A 15,788-nucleotide genomic window follows, 5' to 3' on the forward strand; every position below is an offset into this window, starting at 1 on the left:
TAATGAGCTTTCGTCTCCAAAGGCCAGCATTTGTTTCGTTATATGGCAGCGGCACTTGCAGCAAATTCTGATAATTAAGTTCACTGAAGTATTGCAATGCAAAGCCAGTTCTTCTGAAAAAGCTAATCTTGCTCATGGAAATGAAGACATTTTCAATAATATTATTTACACTTGCATCCTGCGCTTCTCCACTGAAGTCATGGAAGTGTCCATGTATGTGAATCCTGGACTTGGTCCTTGCAACCACCCTGCCAAAGCAGGTTGGGCTGAGAGCAGGAGTGTCCTAAGATCCGCCGAGTGAGCTTCAGAGGTAGAGCATCTGCTTTGCATGTAGAGGTCCCGGGTTCAGTGCTTGGCATCTCCAGGCAGTGCCGGGAAAACGCTCCTGTCTGGAACTCCTGGAGAGATTGGAATCTGAAGCTGGCCAAAATCCAAAGCTTCAACCTCTGCAACCCACTGCCTCTTGAAAACGTTCACTCTTAAGAGTAAACATTTTCTCAAGCAGCACTGCTCACTATTCCCCACATTCATGTAACACTTGTGGTGGGTACTGTATGGGAAATGCAACAATGCATCTCCTATTTTGAAGGGGTTCTGTCAGTGTTTAAACTGGTACTGAGGTTAGGATAAGGCAATATTAGCAGGTAGTTTATTTGCTTGGCCAATCTCTGGCCTTTGGCACTTGAGATGTGTTTTTTTCAGGACCCACCGTGTTTCTGTGACTGTAGTTTGTTTTAACCGTTTTTAATTTCTGAATTTTGAATTCTTGTAACCACCCCTGGAACTCTTCCCCTCCCTCTTCTGTGCCACTTGTAGTTCCCCTTCCCTGGCTGCTCATGTTTTCCTAGGCCCTCCTGTCTGGGCAGCCCCCACCCCGTTGGACTGTGGTGCGAAAGCAGCTCAGCTAACCACCACAAAATAAATGTTGTAATGCATATGACTTTTTATAATCAGCCAGTGGGAAATATGATTTATTTATTTATTTAATCAGACTATAGCTCATACAGCAGCACCTGTGGAAAAAGCAAATTCTGTGTTAGGGATAATAAGAAAAGGGCTAGGAAATAAAAATACCAGTACCAAAATGTCATTATATCAATATTTGTTGCGACTCGGACTGCTGTGTTCATTTCTGGTCAGCAAGCCTGAAAAAAGATCTCACAAGTGCAGAAAAGGACAACCAAAATGATTAAGAGATTGGAGCAATTTGCATGTGAAGAAAGCTTTTTAGTTTAGAAAAAAGGTGAATAAGATGGGAAAATATGATGGAGGTGTATAAAATTATGCATGGTTTGGAGAGAATGGATAGGGAGAATCTTTCTCTCTTTAGATGCTGCAACTTGGGGCCATCCAGTGAAGCTGGAAGAATCAGAGAAAGGAATGTCCTTCACAGCACATTAATTAACCTCTGGAATTCATTTCCACAAAGGGTAGTGATGGCCACCAACGGATTGAGGTTGAATACCAACAAGACAGAAATATTGTTTCTGGGAGTCATTTTGGACTCATAGCTGTCCATGGAGTCACAGGTTAATTCTGTGTCCAGGGCAGCTGTTTACCAGCTCCGTCTGGTACACAGGCTGAGACCCTACCTGCCTGTGCACTGCCTCACCAGAGTGGCGATGCACTCTATGTGGGGCTTTGAAGGTGACTTGGAAAGTTAAACTAATCCACAATGCAACAGCTAGACTGGTGACTGGGAGCAGCCCTAAAGGATCTTCACTGGCTCCCAGTACGTTTCTGAGCACAATTCAGATTGTTGGTGCTGACCTTTAAAGCCCTAAATGGCCTCGGCCCAGTATACCTGAAGGAGCATCTCCACCCCCATCTTTCAGCCTGGACACTGAGACCCAGCATGGAGGGCCTTCTGGCGGTTCCCACACTGCGAGAAGTAAAGCTACAGGGAATGAGATGGAGGACCTTCTTGGTAGTGGTGCCCTCCCTATGGAATGCCCTCCCCTCAGATGTTAAGGAGATGAGTAATTGTATATCTTTTAGGAGACATCTGAAGGCAGCCCTGTATAGGGAAGCTTTTTAGGTTTCATGTTTTACTATGTTTTAATATACAGTATGCTGGAAGCCGCCCAGAGTGGTTGGGGCAACCCTGTCAGATAGGCGGGGTACTAATAATAAAGTAGCAGTAGTAGTCGTCGTCGTCATCATCACCGTCATCTTTGTCTAGCAGACTGCCACTGTAATGGTGCCAGGAGATCATTCCACAAATGAGGTGTTGAAACGAGCGGTACAGTTAGATGGAGGGGAGCACCCAGAGGAGGACCACTAAAGAAAATGCTCTTCTCAGTAGGGCTGGGCGATAATTGGTTTTCAATATTGCAATATATCACTAGCTAAACATAGAAATACATTGATATATCACAATATCTGAAATAAGGAAGGAACTACACAGAGGCAAACAGGACAATGTCCTGGCAACTGCAGCTACTAAAGAGTCTAAAATTGATAAATGATGATATTATCAATCACCTCACAGTCACTTTCATCAGCAGGCAAGCCAACAAATGCATCTAAATGAGACTTTTGGTTTGGGGCTTGGCTACCAAATGGTGGCATTCAGGACAATCCAAAGTACGGTGCTCATAGTGAATACAAATCATCTGCAATTGTCGGACAGCCAGCAGGCCTGCTTTGCGGCAGCAGCCTGGTGGTGGCAGAATCAACCATGACAGGGGAGGGGGAGAAGCAGTGGCTGCCTGGCAGCAGTGGTACAATAATCAGCAGCCTGCGAAGCTTTGCTGTGGCAGTGGGTGTCGGCAGCAGAAGCTGCGGCCTGGGAGGCCTTGTCGTGGTGTCGGCAGTAGTGGTCCCTTAGCAAGGCCTTGTGGCAGCGGCAAAAGTGGTGACGGCCTACGAGGCCTTGCCATGGCAGTGGCAGTAGTAGCGGCCTGCAAGGCCTCCAAAGGCGGCAGGAGACAGTAGCAGAAGCAGGGGTGGCCTGCAAGGCCTTGCTAAGGGAGGCTGCCACAGCTTCTGCCACCGCCTCCCACTGCCCCAGGAGGACTTGCAGACTGCCGCCACTTCTTGCCATCATGGCAAGGCCTTGCAAGCCCCACTGCTTGTGTTGCCATGAGGCCTCGCAGGCTGCCATTATCATTGCCGTCTCTATCACCGCCGCGAGGCCTAGCAGGCTGCCCCCGCTATTGCCACCAGCTCCTGTCGCCGCTGTGAGGCCTCACAAGTCTCCACTGCTTGTTCCTCCGCTGCGAGGCCTTCAAGGATGCCGCTGCTACTGCTGCCCCCTCCCGTCGCCTCCACGAGGACTCGTGGGCCACCACTGATTGTGCCACCACCGCGAGGCCTTGCAGGTTGTCGCTGCTACTGCTGACACGTACCGCGGTCATGGCAGACTGTTTCTGCCACTGCTGCTTCTGCCTCCTAGCAGGCCTGCTGGCAGTCTGGCAGTCCCAGATTATTTGTATTCACTATGATTCATTGCCGTACTTTGGATTATCCTGAATACCACCATTTGGTAGCCAAGCCCAAAACCAAAAGTCCTATTGGGATGCATTTTTGCTTGCCTGCTGATGAAACTGTGTGATGATTGATAATATTGTTGCTTATCCATTTTGGACCCTTAAGTAGTAGCAGTTGCCAGGACATTGTCCTATTCGCCCCTGTATGGTTCCATCCTTAATTCAGACATTGTGTTGGATTGCAATGTTTAGTAGGTGATATTGTGAGGTTTAGCTGCTGATAACATTGCGGTGTTTAGCTGGTTAGTTATCCCAATGTTGAAAACCAGATATCACCTAGCCCTTACACACATTGTGATTCGTGATATCACAATGTTGAAAACCAGATATCACTTAGCCCTTACACACATTGTGATTCGCGATATATTGCCAGTTCAAATATTATGAAACAATTATCACAATGTGAACTTCAAACTGGTTTGGGATATATCACCCAGCCCTACTGCTCCTACTAACCTCCATGAGTGAGGGAGCTTTGATGGTCCTTTTAGCAAGTGTGGCTCCTTTTCATATAGCCCAGGAGTGAGGAAACTGTGGGACTCCCCACTCCCATCCTCCCCAATCTTGGTTAAGTCTGATGGGAGTCAGAGTTTTGCAATATCTAAAGGGCCACCCACCCCTGATACAGACAATGCTGGTATTCTCCTTAGAAAGCTGACTGTGATCTGACTGCTGAAATGGCAGGAGCAGGTTCGTTTCCAACCACGCACTAAGATACAGAGTGAAAGATGAACTGGGAAGAGTCAGAATTGCTTTGTACATATAGCCCTCCTTAGTTTGAAGCTCTCACAGTGGTCTGTGTCTGATCAGTTATAGACAACCAGGCATTATCTTGCAAAACAAGTTACCATCACATTCACCAATTCCAGGCTGTCAAATAGCACGCTTAATGTGCTTTGCTAATTTATTCCAACCTGCACTGAATAAATTTCTATTTCCTTTTGTTTTCTAGCGTCTCCCATTTTGTCCAAGTGACTTACTAATCACCACAGGGTATTTAAGTAAAAAGGCCTGTTTTGATAAACCCCACTTTTCTTCCCCATGTCCCCAGTGGTAATAGCTGGAAGGATGGGGGAGGAAGCTCTGTCAGCCATCACCATTTGTGTCTCATCCTTTGTGACACTTAATCATCCTTAGGATCTTAATCACTCGGGGTGTCTAGGCCAGCATATGGCTAACAGTAGGCATGACTAATATGCTTGTTCCATAGCAACATGTGATCTGTTGTGAAGCAGTAAGTGGGACCAGTTGGGTCTGTTTTGTTGCATAGATCAGTCATGCAGTTAAAAAAAAAGGTTTGTAATTCATAGTTGTGAAGTGACACACCTGCACCTAATTAGCATCTCTTGAGTTCAGGCTTTCAGTGAACTCAACAGGAGGCTGCTAATGCTGGCTTCTGAATGTATGCTTTATATCTCTGTGCTGGTAGTGATGGAAGTATCTCCACAGCATCTCCAGAAAGAGCTGGAACGTCTAGCAATAAAATAAAAGCAATATGTGTAGAGCACTCTTATGAATCTGTTTTCTCTGTTCTTCGTGTTCCAAAGCTGTGCTAAGGGAGGTGGGTGGGTTTTGTGCAGAGAGGATAGCAGCATTTCATTCCATAGTTGCTCAAAATGGACTTACCTTGCAGCACTTCACCAGCACTCATTAAAACAGGGAATGCAGAACCTGCCGCTCTCCTTTATTGGGTGGAGGGGCTAGGCTACAACTCCCATCATCCCTAACTATTGACCATGTTGCCTGTGACTGCTGGAAGGGGGACTCCAGCAACATCAGGGGGTAGCAGGTTATGAAACTATCAAGAACAAGGCCTTCAGAATGGTTAGATTCTCATTCTCTCTCTCTCTCTCTCTCTCTCTCTCTCTCTCTCTCTTTCTTTCTTCTTCTTCTTCTTCTTCTTCTTCTTCTTCTTCTTCTTCTTCTTCTATCACTGGTAGCTGAGTGAGATTGCCTGCCCATGAACATGGTCATAACAGTGAGTCCGTAAGTGACTGTAGAGGCCAGTTCTGGATCCACACGCCCTTCCACAGCGGGGACATAGGTTTCTGGGTGGGAGTTGATCACAGTGAGGATTTGCCAAGCATGCCTTCCTCTTAGCATGTTTCTCCCTTTTGTCCTGAGTTTGAGCGTCTTCAAAGTCCATGACACCTTTGGTAAAGGCTGTTCTCCAACTGGAGCACTCGCAGGCCAGTGTTTCCCAGTTGTCTGTGTTTATACTACATTTTTTTTAGATTTGCCTTGAGAGAGTTTTTAAACCTCTTTTGTTGTCCACCGGTATTTTGCTTTCCATTCTTGAGAATAGAGTAGTTGCTTTGGAAGACAATCAGGCATCTGAACAATATGACCAGTCCAATGAAGTTGATGTTGAAGAATCAACATTTTTTCCTTTTTTCAGTACACTGGCATTAGTTTGCCTTTCTTCCCAAGTGATATGTAAAATTTGAAGACTTTGGCAGGTATCCCATCAGGTCCGCTGGCGTTGTTGTTTCTCATTTGCTTAATAGCTGTACACAACTCTCCCAGATTTGGAGATATTGCAAGCTCATCTCTAATATGTTTTTGCGGAATTTATGGGAGGACCTCAGCAGCTATGGGGGAGTTGTGGTTAAGGAGATGCTGGTAATGTTCTTTCCAGAGCAGTGCAATAGCTTTTTTATCTTTTAGAAGTGTGGTACCATCTGCTGAGCATAGGGGGCATGTGCCATGATTTATTGGCCCATAGGTGGTCTTTGTGGCTTTAAAGAAACTCTGTACATCATGAATGTCGGCTCAGTGCTGGATCTCTTGAGCTTTTTTTTATTCACCAGGTGTTCTTTAGTTCTCTGGTTCTTCTTTGAACCTCAGCATTGGCATAGGTTTTTTTCTTAGTGGCACAGTTTCTATCTCTTTGCCAGATCTGAAAGCTCTTCCTTTTCTTGTGAATAATGTGTTCAATCTCACTGGCCTTCTCATCAAACCAGTCCTGGTATTTCTTGGTTTGGTATCCAGTGGTTTGTTCACAGGCTGAAGTAAAGGATGTTTTTAGCTTGGTCCAGTGTTCCTTGATGTTATAGGGAACTCTGAAAGCAGATGGTCCTTAAGAATCGTTGGGAAGCAATCCTGCTTAATGGGATCTTGAAGGGCTCGAGTGTTCATTTTGCGCCTTAGTTTCCTTCCTTGAAGCCTGCGTTGAGGTATAGTATGTGATGTTGAGTACGTCTGAACTCTCATCTGTGTGTCATCTTCAGTTAACTTAGGGTTGTGCTCATTGCTGTTTTAAGAAAGTAACCAAGAAATGTGCTTAACATACTCAGAATGGTAGAGCTAAGGTGACTTTAAAGCACTGCATTGTTTGAGCTGTCTATTTGTACCCTTTCTTTGAACGGTTGGTTTTCAAAGATTACAAGAAAACCAAAGTAAATGTTAAGCATGGTACAGAGCAGAGGACATGCGGACTTTCTCCACCAATAGCCCTTGCCTTCATTCATTTATTTAAAATATTTATTAACATGTTGGCTTTTTCACTAAAAAGAGAAAATGCAAAGCAGCTCACAAAAACACATGTGATAATATTAACAGGTAAATTGCATCAAAGTATTTTTAAAAATACAGTGCCAAAAAATAATCAGGAGACTGAAGGCTGCTGCCACAATGATCAGTATAACAGCAATCGGTAACATAATGATTTATTTGTCATTGAAGCAGATGAATTCTCTGAGGTTAGCAGAGTGCTTCCACCCCTTATACTGTAAAAGCAAACCTCCTGCTTGTTTTGCTTGGCTTTGCTGGAGCAGGATGCTGCCATGCGCAGCAATTTAACGTAGCATGAGCCCAGCCCACTTCTCTGATACATGGTGTAAGGAGAGGGGTGTGTCATAGTCTTCCTGGATGGCAGCAGCAATGACAAAAGGTTTGGGTAGCGATGAAAGTAAGGCTTGCATTAGAGGTGGGAAATTTTGGCTCCAGCTCTTGATGGACTACAACTCCTGTAGTCCCTGACCTTTGGCTGTGCTGGCTGGAGCTGATAGGAACTGGAATCCCACAACATCTGTGAGGCCTCTGCTTCTCCAGCCCTGGTTCAAATGAATACAGTATGGGCCATCTTCCCATGGTTGCTCCAAAATATCAGCTGCCTCCATTACAGACAAAAGGAAGAAGAGTCATGGTCATGCTGAGACATATCATTGGTCGGGTGATATTGTAGGATCACTGCCATGGCAGGCTGTGTGTGTGTGTGTGTGTGTGAGTAAGTGAGATAAAATGCTGGTAATAAGCATAAAATTAAAAGAGAAGTATGCAGTTAGCATGTATTAAGAAAGTCGTGACATTACTATTTATTATTTAATGTCAGAGCTCTTGGCCAAATATTGAGAACTTGAGATATCAGAAGGTTTTAGCAGTAATAAAAAGGTAAAGGTACTGCTGACCGTTAGGTCCAGTCGCAGACGACTCTGGGGTCACGCGCTCATCTCGCTCTGTAGGCCGAGGGAGCCGGCATTTGTCGCAGACAGCTTCTGGGTCATGTGGCCAGCATGACTAAGCCGCTTCTGGAGAGCCAGAGCAGCACACGGAAACGCCGTTTACCTTCCCGCCGGAGCGGTACCTATTATCTATTTGCACTTTGACGTGCTTTCGAACTGCTAGGTTGGCAGGAGCTGGAACAAAGCAATGGGAGCTCACCCCATCACGGGGATTCGAACCGCTGATCAGCAAGCCCAAGAGGCTCAGTGGTTTAGACTACAGCGCCACCCATGTACCTTTTAGCAGTAATAGTGGAAGTTAAATGGTCATATTGGTTAGGCTGAAATCATATCCTGAAGTATTTCTCTCCTAACCTAGGTCATTAGGAAGTTGAGATGGAGTACTGCAGTTTCATTACGTGACCTGTAAAACACTTATCTGAAATAGTGAGACTTGGAAAATCATAACTGTGTGTGTGTTTGAACCTTTTTTTATTGCCCTATCAACAAAGTCCTCTATGTAGTTCACACAGTATTAAAACAATAGACATTTAAAATGTTAACTATTAACCATTCAAAATTCTGCCTTAAAACCAGCCTTATTCTAGCAGGAATGTGCTTTGTTAGGATGAAGAATTGCTCTTGCTAATCTATTTTATCTGTCTGGTTTATCATAATCAAAAATACACCTTTTCTTTTCCACAGGCAATAAGCAACAAGGACCAGCACAGCATATCCTACACCTTATCTCGAGTTCAAACAGTGGTGGTTGAATATACGCATGACAGCAACACAGACATGTTTCAGGTATATAAAGTATGCTTGAGTTACAGATCACCCCGGGATTAAGACTGCTGGGGCCATCAGAACTTGTTCTCGTGTTGAAAGAAGCAACTACAGTTGCAGTAACATGAAAAAATAAGGTTTTTTATTTTGCTTGCCCAGGCCATTAACGCTAATATAACACCAGCAACTCAACAACCCTGAGAAAAGTAAAACTAGTAAAGACCTTTGGGGGTTTATTGGCTAATGGAGATGGGAAGGAAGTCCCTGTAAAGAGCCAGGGGATCAGGGCTTTGTTCTCTTCTTGTCCACAGACAGCCAGAGTAAACATTTTTTAGGGCCATGTAATTTGATCTTTCTCTTCCTTTCTTGTGTATCACCCTCCACCCCCCTTCTATAAAGGAACTTCCTTCACAAGCAAATTTTGAGGTTTCTCTCAGCTGAAAACAATCACTACACGTTAATGAAAAGCTGTCTTGCTGGGTACAGTGAACTATTTCTGAAGAGAGAATGCTCTTCAGATTTGAGTTTTGTTCTGATTTCTGATCTGGATTAAACTTAATGATTTTTCCTCAAAGATCTATTAATATTCTATTACTATAATGGCACCCAAAATATACTACTCTTCTGTCTTACCTTCCTAGGACTTTTACATTGCAGATTTTGTAAGTTATAATGTGGACTACAGGCACTTTTAAATTCAGATCCATGAAAAATAGCTGCGGCAGGGAGAGGGCAAAAAGTACTGTGTCGGTTCAAACTGTCCTATTGTGGCATGAATCTTCATAGGTAACAGCCTCTCTCCAGTGTGCCAGATTTCCCCAAGCCGGTGCCCTCCAGATGTTGTGCTGCCCCACTGGCCCCAGCCAATAATCTGGGATGATGGAAGGCGTAGTCCAAAACATCTGAAAGACACCATGTTGAGGAAAGCTGAGCTGTGAGGTGTCAGGAGAAGGCCCTGGCCTGTCACAGGACTACAAAATTAAGTAGCTGCTGTAAATGCATTCTCATGAAATACACTGGCAAGCCACATACCTGATCCTGATAAGATTTTTTTTTTGTCAAGCAGGGAACACAAAAGAAACACACCATAAACAATCTGAAGAATCAAAGTGGTAAAGCTTTCCCCCTCAAATTTACCAGTTCAGCCTGCAAGTGGCAGTTGCATGCCTCAAATGATCCCCTACAAGAAAATCAGATAGAAAATGAGTACACCAAGGAGTTCTAGTCCAGCCTTCACCCCATCATAATCCATTTTTATCTGTAGGAACTTTAATCTTTTGGAAAGCCTTCCAGCATATCATAGCCTGAAACAAAGCAGCCTTGTAAAAAGCATTGCTGCTTGAAGCGCTTCATCTCAGTGGCTTGCAGAAGCTCTCAAATTTGTCTGAAACTGGAGAGTCGCTGCCACCCAGTGTAGACAGTACTGAGCTAAGTGGACCAATGCTTTTACTCAGTCTAAAGGAGCTTCTTTTATCCCTATGTTGATACTTTTGATAGCATAAATTGGCCCAGGAACACAGTCCAGGTGAGTGGCCAAAGGTTATCACAGGAGCAGGAGAGGTCTGCAGTTGCTGTTTGACATGATGGGCTGAGGGTGTCAAAACACTTTGCCTGTGATCCTTCGGGTGTGGACCAACTTGTAGAACCTGTTGGCTCTTGATCACTTCAAAACAGGGCAAATAAAAGTGCCGTCTTTGGTGCTTTCGAAATGGGGGTGGGTTTGACAGAAATGAGGCTGTCACTTTGACAGAGGGTGGTTAAAAAACACAACATTTAAGATGTGCTGGTTCCAATAGCTGCTCAAACAATTTATTTTTATTTATTTATTAAACCTGTTCATTGCCCAAGGCAACCCAAAGTGACTTACAAACAAGCAAACCAACAAACAAAACAATAAAGCCCACATAGATACATTAAAGCCCATTTGGACCCATTTCAGTAACTACTCAACAGCTATGCTGGGGGAGAATCTGCTGGGCTACATCCTTGCAATACCCCCCCCCCCCTTTTTAAGGGGCATTAATGTTTTGGTTTTGCAGAAGCTTTTGATAAAACCTGAAAAGTGTTGCTTGCTTTACCTAATAGGGGATTCTTGGATTGCAGCCAAGAGCAGCTGGCAACCCATTGTTTTCAGCCATTAAAAAAGGTGTGAGGCTATCTGTGTTTATGTTGAACTGAGTAGCTTATCTGTGTCCTGACCATATGCGTGTTGAAAGAACATTCCTAATTTCAGGCTACCGTTTCCCCAACCACGTGGCGGGGATGTGTCCAGGTTCTCAGACTGAACAATACATGTGCTCTCTGATTCACTACAGCAAGGGCATTAATTGAAGAACTGCTGCTGGAATGTAGCTTTGGATTCACAACCCAGTACAAAAAAAAATCTTGAACTTGAGAATACATACTACTGTTCCATAACTTTGATGCAAGATATCAGTCTTAGGTCAGTTCTTCTGCTGAAGTGGAACTCTTTTCGGGGGGCACCTCCCCTCCCCTACAGTTTTAGGCAGTAGTTCTCAGCCATATTAGAATGACTGCATTGGGAATTTCTGCATGCTTTCTTCAATGAATAGATGGATAGTATTCTTTCCCATTGCTCCAAAGATCCCAAGGGGCTGTTCTTTGAGTCTGCGTTACAGTACTAAAGCACTAAAAGTCAAATGATTGAGATAGGGTAGCATGCTTGAGACTTAGTTAGGGCAGGGATGAAATATTAATTGTTGACTTTCACTAGAGTGCTTTGTATCTAAATCTATTATCCATTTTGTTTTTGTCAGATTGGACGATCAACAGAGAGCCCTATAGACTTCGTAGTGACAGATACTGTTCCCGGAAGCCAGAGCAATTCAGAGACTCAGTCTGTTCAGAGCACTATCTCAAGGTTTGCTTGCAGAATCATATGTGAACGAAATCCTCCTTTCACAGCAAGAATATATGCCGCTGGCTTTGACTCCTCCAAAAACATCTTTCTAGGGGTAAGGGGCTGCTTCCTTCTGCTTCTCAATGCAGGTTTTAACATATTAGCGTGCTTTTCAACTGATCTGCAAAGAACCATTGAATGAAAGCTGTCTTGTTGATGTTTTCCCCATAGGAGAAAGCTGCCAAGTGGAAGACTTTGGATGGGCAGATGGACGGGTTAACCACAAATGGGGTTCTTGTTATGCATCCGCGCAATGGATTCACTGAAGACTCCAAGCCCGGAGTATGGAGGGAGATATCTGTGTGTGGGAATGTGTTCAGTCTTCGTGAAACAAGATCTGCTCAGCAGAGGGGGAAAATGGTAGGTCTGAGAAAATAGCAAGTTTGCCAGACAGCTGTAAACAGCGTCCGTGAAGATGTCTTGCTACATTTGGAGTACATTGCCCTATTTCCACGAGCATCTAATCCGCTACTAGATATTTGCAGGATGAGGATCTATGTTAGTATGAGCACCTGGTACCTCGGGTTAAGAACTTAATTCCTTCTGGAGGTCCATTCTTAACCTGAAACTGTTCTTAACCCGAGGTACCACTTTAGCTAATGGGGCTTCCCTCTGCTGCTGCTGCACCACCACCGCGCGATTTCTGTTCTCATCCTAAAGTTCTTAACCTGAGGTACTATTTCTGGGTTAGCAGAGTCTGTAACCTGAAGTGTCTGTAACCTGAGGTACCACTGGTAGTCCAAAACATCTGGAGGGCCGAGTTTGCCTGTGCCTGTTTTAAATTAAATGCCTCAGCCTTAAATATTAAGTAAGTCATTAAGTATTAAGTCATCGTTGGTGAAATTTGTATTTGTGTTCTCTTCCAGGTTGAAAATGAAACAAACCAACTTCAGGATGGTTCGTTGATTGACCTCTGTGGAGCAACATTACTGTGGCGCACTGCAGAAGGCCTTTCGCGCACTCCCACCGTGAAGCACTTGGAAGCTCTAAGACAGGAAATAAATGCCGCTAGACCTCAGTGCCCTGTGGGCTTTAACACACTAGCCTTTCCTAGTATGAAGAGGAAAGACGTTGTAGATGAAAAGCAACCCTGGGTTTACCTGAACTGTGGCCATGTCCATGGCTACCACAACTGGGGGAACAAAGAAGAGAGAGATGGGAAGGACCGGGAATGCCCCATGTGCCGATCTGTTGGCCCTTATGTGCCGCTCTGGCTTGGATGTGAAGCTGGATTTTATGTGGATGCTGGCCCTCCAACTCACGCATTCAGCCCATGTGGACATGTGTGCTCAGAAAAGACAACTGCCTATTGGTCCCAAATACCTCTTCCTCATGGTACCCACACTTTTCATGCAGCCTGTCCGTTCTGCGCACATCAGCTTTCTGGTGAACAAGGCTACATCAGACTTATTTTCCAAGGACCGCTTGACTAACTTGTGTTATCTGAGAACTGCATTTAAATACATAAGCTAAAAGATTCTAATTTCAAATGAACTGCCGTCTTAAATTCAACTATATTTCATTCTCTGGGCTTTGACAGTTTACTTTGAGATGAAGAATACTTATTATTTAAGTGGTGAATTCCTCTGTAGATAATGGATGAAGCTGGTTATGTAGGAAAGATTGGTGGTGGATAGCTGGAGCAGACTGAAGGTAGTTCCTAGCCCATCATTTTTGAGATGGAAAAGATAACATTCTTTGCCTTCAATGTAAATGATTTGAATAACATGCCTTTAATATCTAAAATTTGTCTTTTTAAAAAGTATATAATTGAGGGGTGAAAGTGATCAGTTCAAAAGGATATGAGTTTACAGCTTGGATACAAACATGTAAGATAGAGCAACATGTATAGTAACTTCTTTTTCTATTTATCTTTGCTATGAAAAATTATCCTAGGTGACTTGGATAGAGTAGCATGGTAGTTGTGTGTTGCATCCATTGACTGGATGTGTAGATTAGTTCTGGATCAGGAAAGGGTAGGAGATGGGAATATGATAGATGAGCTTTCTTTATTTTGTAAAAGACTAAATCAATATTGAGTTGGTAGAAAAGCAGCAGGTTTTAAAACATAACTAAAGCAAATTAAATTGATGTGCTTTTTGAAGTGCTTAACTACATGTTGGATTACTTGATAAAATCCTTGTTTTTTCTTTCTCTTTCTCTGTCTGGTAGAACTGTAACAAAATGAACTGGTCACATAACATTTACCTGATACTTGGAATATGCAATTTGCCCTCAATTAAGTTCTTTTCTCCCTCCATGTTATATATTATGTATTTGGTTTGTTTTTTGTTGCCTTGTTTTTTGCATTTGCAGCACTGAAGGGTTTATGCTTATTTAAATAAAAAAGAAAACACCAAGGTATACAAGGTGTTCAGTTTTCTTCCTCTACTGGGAGAAACAAAAGAGAGCCAGGAAGTGAGTTAGGAAGGTTCTGTACATTAGATTAGGAACGGATACTGGAGCACAGTAGGATACCATGGAGATGTATTTTTGTACATGCTCATACATACTGTACCATTGCAAAAGGCCATAGTCAATTCATTTCCCCTCCCTAAAATGGAAATTACTTGGTGTCTGTATTACAGCATTTTATGGGAAGAAAAATATAACCCGGGATGATTATTCCCATGTTGCAATACAAATTCATCTCTGTGCATATGTATGTATGCATGCATGTATTTAAATATTTATAAACCACACATTCACAAAAATATAGCAAGGTAGTATACATCATACACAATTACAGTATCAATAAATACAGTGGTACCTCGGGTTACAGATGCTTCAGGTTACAGACTCTGCTAACCCAGAAGTAGTACCTCGGGTTAAGAATCATAGAATCCATAGAGTTGGAAGAGACCACAAGGACCATCGAGTCCAACCCCCTGCCAAGCAGGAAACACCATCAGAGCACTCCTGACATATGGTTGTCAAGCCTCTGCTTAAAGACCTCCAAAGAAGGAGACTCCACCACACTCCTTGGCAGCAAATTCCACTGTCGAACAGCTCTTACTGTCAGGAAGTTCTTCCTAATGTTTAGGTGGAATCTTCTTTCTTGTAGTTTGGATCCATTGCTCCGTGTCCGCTTCTCTGGAGCAGCAGAAAACAACCTTTCTCCCTCCTCTATGTGACATCCTTTTATATATTTGAACATAGCTATCATATCAAAGAACTTTGCTTCAGGATGAGAACAGAAATCGTGCGGCGGCAGTGGGAGGCCCCATTAGCTAAAGTGGTACTTCCGGTTAAGAACAGTTTCAGGTTAGGAACGGACCTCCAGAACGAATTAAGTTCTTAACCCGAGGTACCACTGTACTGGTTGGTAAAACGAATTCAAATAGCAAAGGCCTATCTGAATAACACATAAGATTTCTGCATTGCAATATATTTGCATTCAAAGTATTTAAGATGTGGCTAGAAATCATTTGAGTAGCCTTGCCAGAAGGTTCACAAGAGTCCCCAGCCTTCCCAAAAACCAACAAATAGGAGCTGGCCTACATAAGCTTTTAGGCTTGTATCCAATGCACCACTGATCAAGCAAGCTTCCCTTCAGGGAGGAAAGTCTCACTGAGCAAGAGTCAACCCTTTCACTAACAGGACACTTACTTAGAGTTGCAGTGAATACAAGTCAAAACCCACTTCTTTTTCCCCCAAACATTTCTATGACTTCAGAAAATGAGTTAAAAACAGCTGCACTGGAATTACATTCAAACCAAAGCAAAGCAAAGAAAAAAAAGTGGGAACTTATTTTCCCACCATGGTTTAACTTTCAAGGAACATAAAGGGACACACAGAAAAATCATGGCTACAGTTGCATAGAATCCTTTTTACCCTTGACTCCCCTTCATAGATCCTACCTATCCAATAAGCAGCCTTGCAAAATCTTCGAATAAATCTAATGCAAAAGCAGTTTCCCAGTTGTTTTCTCCTAAGGGCTCTGCAGCAAATGCACCTTCCAAGAATGCAGTACCACTAAATTGTCTTAAACTGGCTGAGTAATCAAGGCAAAAATGATGCCCGCGGAGAGCTCTTTGCAAAATAAAACAGGAATAATAATAATAATAATAATAATAATAATAATAATTTATTATTTAAAGCCACTCATCTGGCTGGGTTCCCCAGCCACACTATTCTTCTAAGTCCAAT

General features: G+C 43.3%; 1 protein-coding gene across 3 annotated transcripts in view; it reads left to right on the top strand.

Annotated features, from left to right (window-relative positions):
• The window catches only part of PELI1 (pellino E3 ubiquitin protein ligase 1), a 60,589-nt gene extending 46,685 nt beyond the window's left edge, over window positions 1-13,904 (top strand). For all 3 annotated transcript variants that reach the window (XM_080997446.1, XM_080997447.1, XM_080997445.1), the window contains exons 4-7: window positions 8,639-8,740; window positions 11,497-11,694; window positions 11,811-11,999; window positions 12,506-13,904. In XM_080997446.1, coding sequence (XP_080853572.1) covers window positions 8,639-8,740; window positions 11,497-11,694; window positions 11,811-11,999; window positions 12,506-13,072 — 1,056 coding nt within the window. In that variant the 3' untranslated portion in view covers window positions 13,073-13,904. The remainder of the gene's footprint in view (window positions 1-8,638; window positions 8,741-11,496; window positions 11,695-11,810; window positions 12,000-12,505) is intronic.
• The last annotated feature ends 1,884 nt before the right edge of the window (window positions 13,905-15,788 follow it).

This window comes from Podarcis pityusensis (assembly GCF_964106645.2).
Source record: "Podarcis pityusensis genome assembly, chromosome: 3".
Taxonomy (NCBI): Eukaryota; Metazoa; Chordata; class Lepidosauria; order Squamata; family Lacertidae; genus Podarcis; species Podarcis pityusensis.